At 34.7% G+C, this 2,509-nt stretch overlaps 1 protein-coding gene across 1 annotated transcript; it reads left to right on the forward strand.

Moving 5' to 3' along the window:
• Positions 1-1,270: 1,270 nt before the first annotated feature.
• On the forward strand, positions 1,271-2,209 carry LOC118600387 (olfactory receptor 4L1-like). The gene has a single exon (XM_036217918.1). It carries the CDS (start codon positions 1,271-1,273, stop codon positions 2,207-2,209), a length of 939 nt encoding a protein of 312 aa, XP_036073811.1.
• The last annotated feature ends 300 nt before the right edge of the window (positions 2,210-2,509 follow it).

Here is a 2,509-nt window from a genome sequence, read left to right on the forward strand (position 1 = left end):
CAGTTAATTACAGTATAGAAGGATTCCTATATACTTGTTAATACATATCCTAAGGAATTTACATGGAACATATCAATCTAATCAATACTTAATAACTCGACCATACATACACATTCCTTTTATTTTTTTTAGATGATTTGATATATTTGTATGAACCCAGATTCTGGTGTGAGACTGACTGAGCTTGATACCAGCTTTGATCCTTGTTAGCTGTGTAACCATGAGCAAGTCATTAAATACTTCTATGCAATAGTTTCCATTTTTGCAAAACAAGGATAATAATAAATAATACTTCCAATTGTTATGAGCATTAGATGCATTAATGTATGTAAAACAATCAGAACAGAGCTTAGCACATAATAAATCACTGAATTGTTATTGATTATTTCTGATCACTCCAGGTCCTATGAACAATGTCAAAAAAGCTGAATAAAGACGATTTAGAATGATAGAGTACAACCAAAGCAAAATCTATATGTTAGGGTTGAATCATTTCACTATTCATTTCTAAACCACCACATACATACATTTGCACACAACACACACATTCCTCAATGTGAACAACTGTAATACAAGCACTTGAAAAAACAAGCTTTAAAAGATCTGAGGCTAAGCCCATGTTTTCTGAAATTCTCAGTATACACAAAAGAAACTAAAAAGCAAAATTATTTTTAATGAATTTGAAGACCCTCTTCCATGCGTAAGTTAGTACCTAATTGTATGTGTGTGTACAATTGTTTGTTTATTCATTTATTTTTGACCCATAGAATGACAACTGTAAAATACCTCTGAGATATTGGACAATACAATTCCTTCATCTTTCAAATCCTACAGTTCTTACACATTGTGATCACATAATCTCAAGGGCGAACAGGTATAGAAAATAATAATAATAAATTAAAGGAAAATAAATACTAATTTAACTACTTATCTAATTTGCCTAATGAGAAAATTAGTGACAAAGTCAAGATCAATTGATAAAAGAATATCACCTGGTAGAATAAAACACTAGAAAATAAAACTTCCACTCCTTCAAATATTCTTTAATTACTTCATAACTCTAAGAAAACTGTTTCGAAGTGATGTGACCCATAAAATAATCTCACATTATAAACAGTGATGTGCTAATATATTTTAGATTATGTGCTCTCATATCACCAACTATTATTCATCAAATGGAAATAGAAAAACATTGGTGCTAACTATGACTTCATTTTTTTTTTATTCTCTTTGTATAAAAGAAGTTCTGGGACTTTGCTGAGTTGAGTAAATGGATCTTAAAAATGGATCTGTAGTGACTGAGTTTATTTTACTAGGATTCTCAGAACAATGGAAACTTCAGATTTTCTTCTTTGTGACATTCTCCTTGGTCTACAGTGCTACTGTGTTGGGAAACACTCTCATTATGGTCACAGTAATATCTAGCTCCACCCTTCATTCTCCCATGTACTTCCTCCTTGGAAACCTCTCTTTTTTTGACTTGTGCCTCTCCACTGTCACCACACCCAAGATGATCACCGACTTGCTCACCGAACACAAGGCCATCTCCATATGGGGCTGCATGGCCCAGATGTTCTTTATGCACTTCTTTGGGGGTGCCGAGATGACTCTTTTGATAGCCATGGCCTTTGACAGATATGTAGCCATATGTAAACCCCTGCACTATGGGACAATCATGAGCCACAGGCTGCTGAATGGGTTTGTGATACTTTCATGGATAATTGGTTTTATACACACCATGAGCCAGATGGTATTAACTGTGAACTTGCCTTTCTGTGGCCCCAATGTCATAGATAATATATTTTGTGACCTTCCTCTTGTGATTAAGCTTGCTTGTATTGAAACATATACCCTGGAATTATTTGTCATTTCCGACAGTGGGCTGCTCTCACTTATCTGTTTCATCCTCCTGCTTGTCTCCTACACTGTCATCTTAGTCACTGTACGGCAAAGATCATCCGGAGGGCTCTCCAAGGCTCTGTCCACATTGTCTGCACACATCATTGTAGTCTCTCTGTTCTTTGGACCTTGTATATTTATCTACGCCTGGCCATTCAGTAGCTTTTCAGGCAATAAAATCCTTTCTGTATTTTACACTGCTATCACACCCTTGCTGAATCCTATTATTTACACCCTAAGAAATCAGAAAATGCAAGAAGCTATGAGAAAATTACGGTTCCTGCATGTTAGCTCCACACAAAACTTCTAGATTTTAGCACTATGTAATTAACACAACTTTCAAATACTGTGCTAAGAAATTTGAACACTTCATGTACCATGCTTCACTCTTAGGTGCAGAAAAATTTAAATGAGGTACTATTACAAATCATGATTGAAATAGTGTTAACAACAATGGCAAAATTATGACTGTAATCACTTGAACCAATGAGGCAATGAATAAGAATAAAATATAAATTTGACTGTATAGCGCATATAAGACACCAGAATGAATATACGATACCACAGAGGAAAAAGCAATGAAAGGACGATTTCAATGCAATTACAAAGA

Source organism: Rousettus aegyptiacus, unplaced genomic scaffold (assembly GCF_014176215.1).
Source record: "Rousettus aegyptiacus isolate mRouAeg1 unplaced genomic scaffold, mRouAeg1.p scaffold_m13_p_3, whole genome shotgun sequence".
Taxonomy (NCBI): domain Eukaryota; kingdom Metazoa; phylum Chordata; class Mammalia; order Chiroptera; family Pteropodidae; genus Rousettus; species Rousettus aegyptiacus.

What these genes read in the sequence shown, in the direction of transcription:
- LOC118600387 (XM_036217918.1), top strand. Translation starts at nt 1,271, where the DNA reads ATGGATCTTAAAAATGGATCTGTAGTGACTGAGTTTATTTTACTAGGA.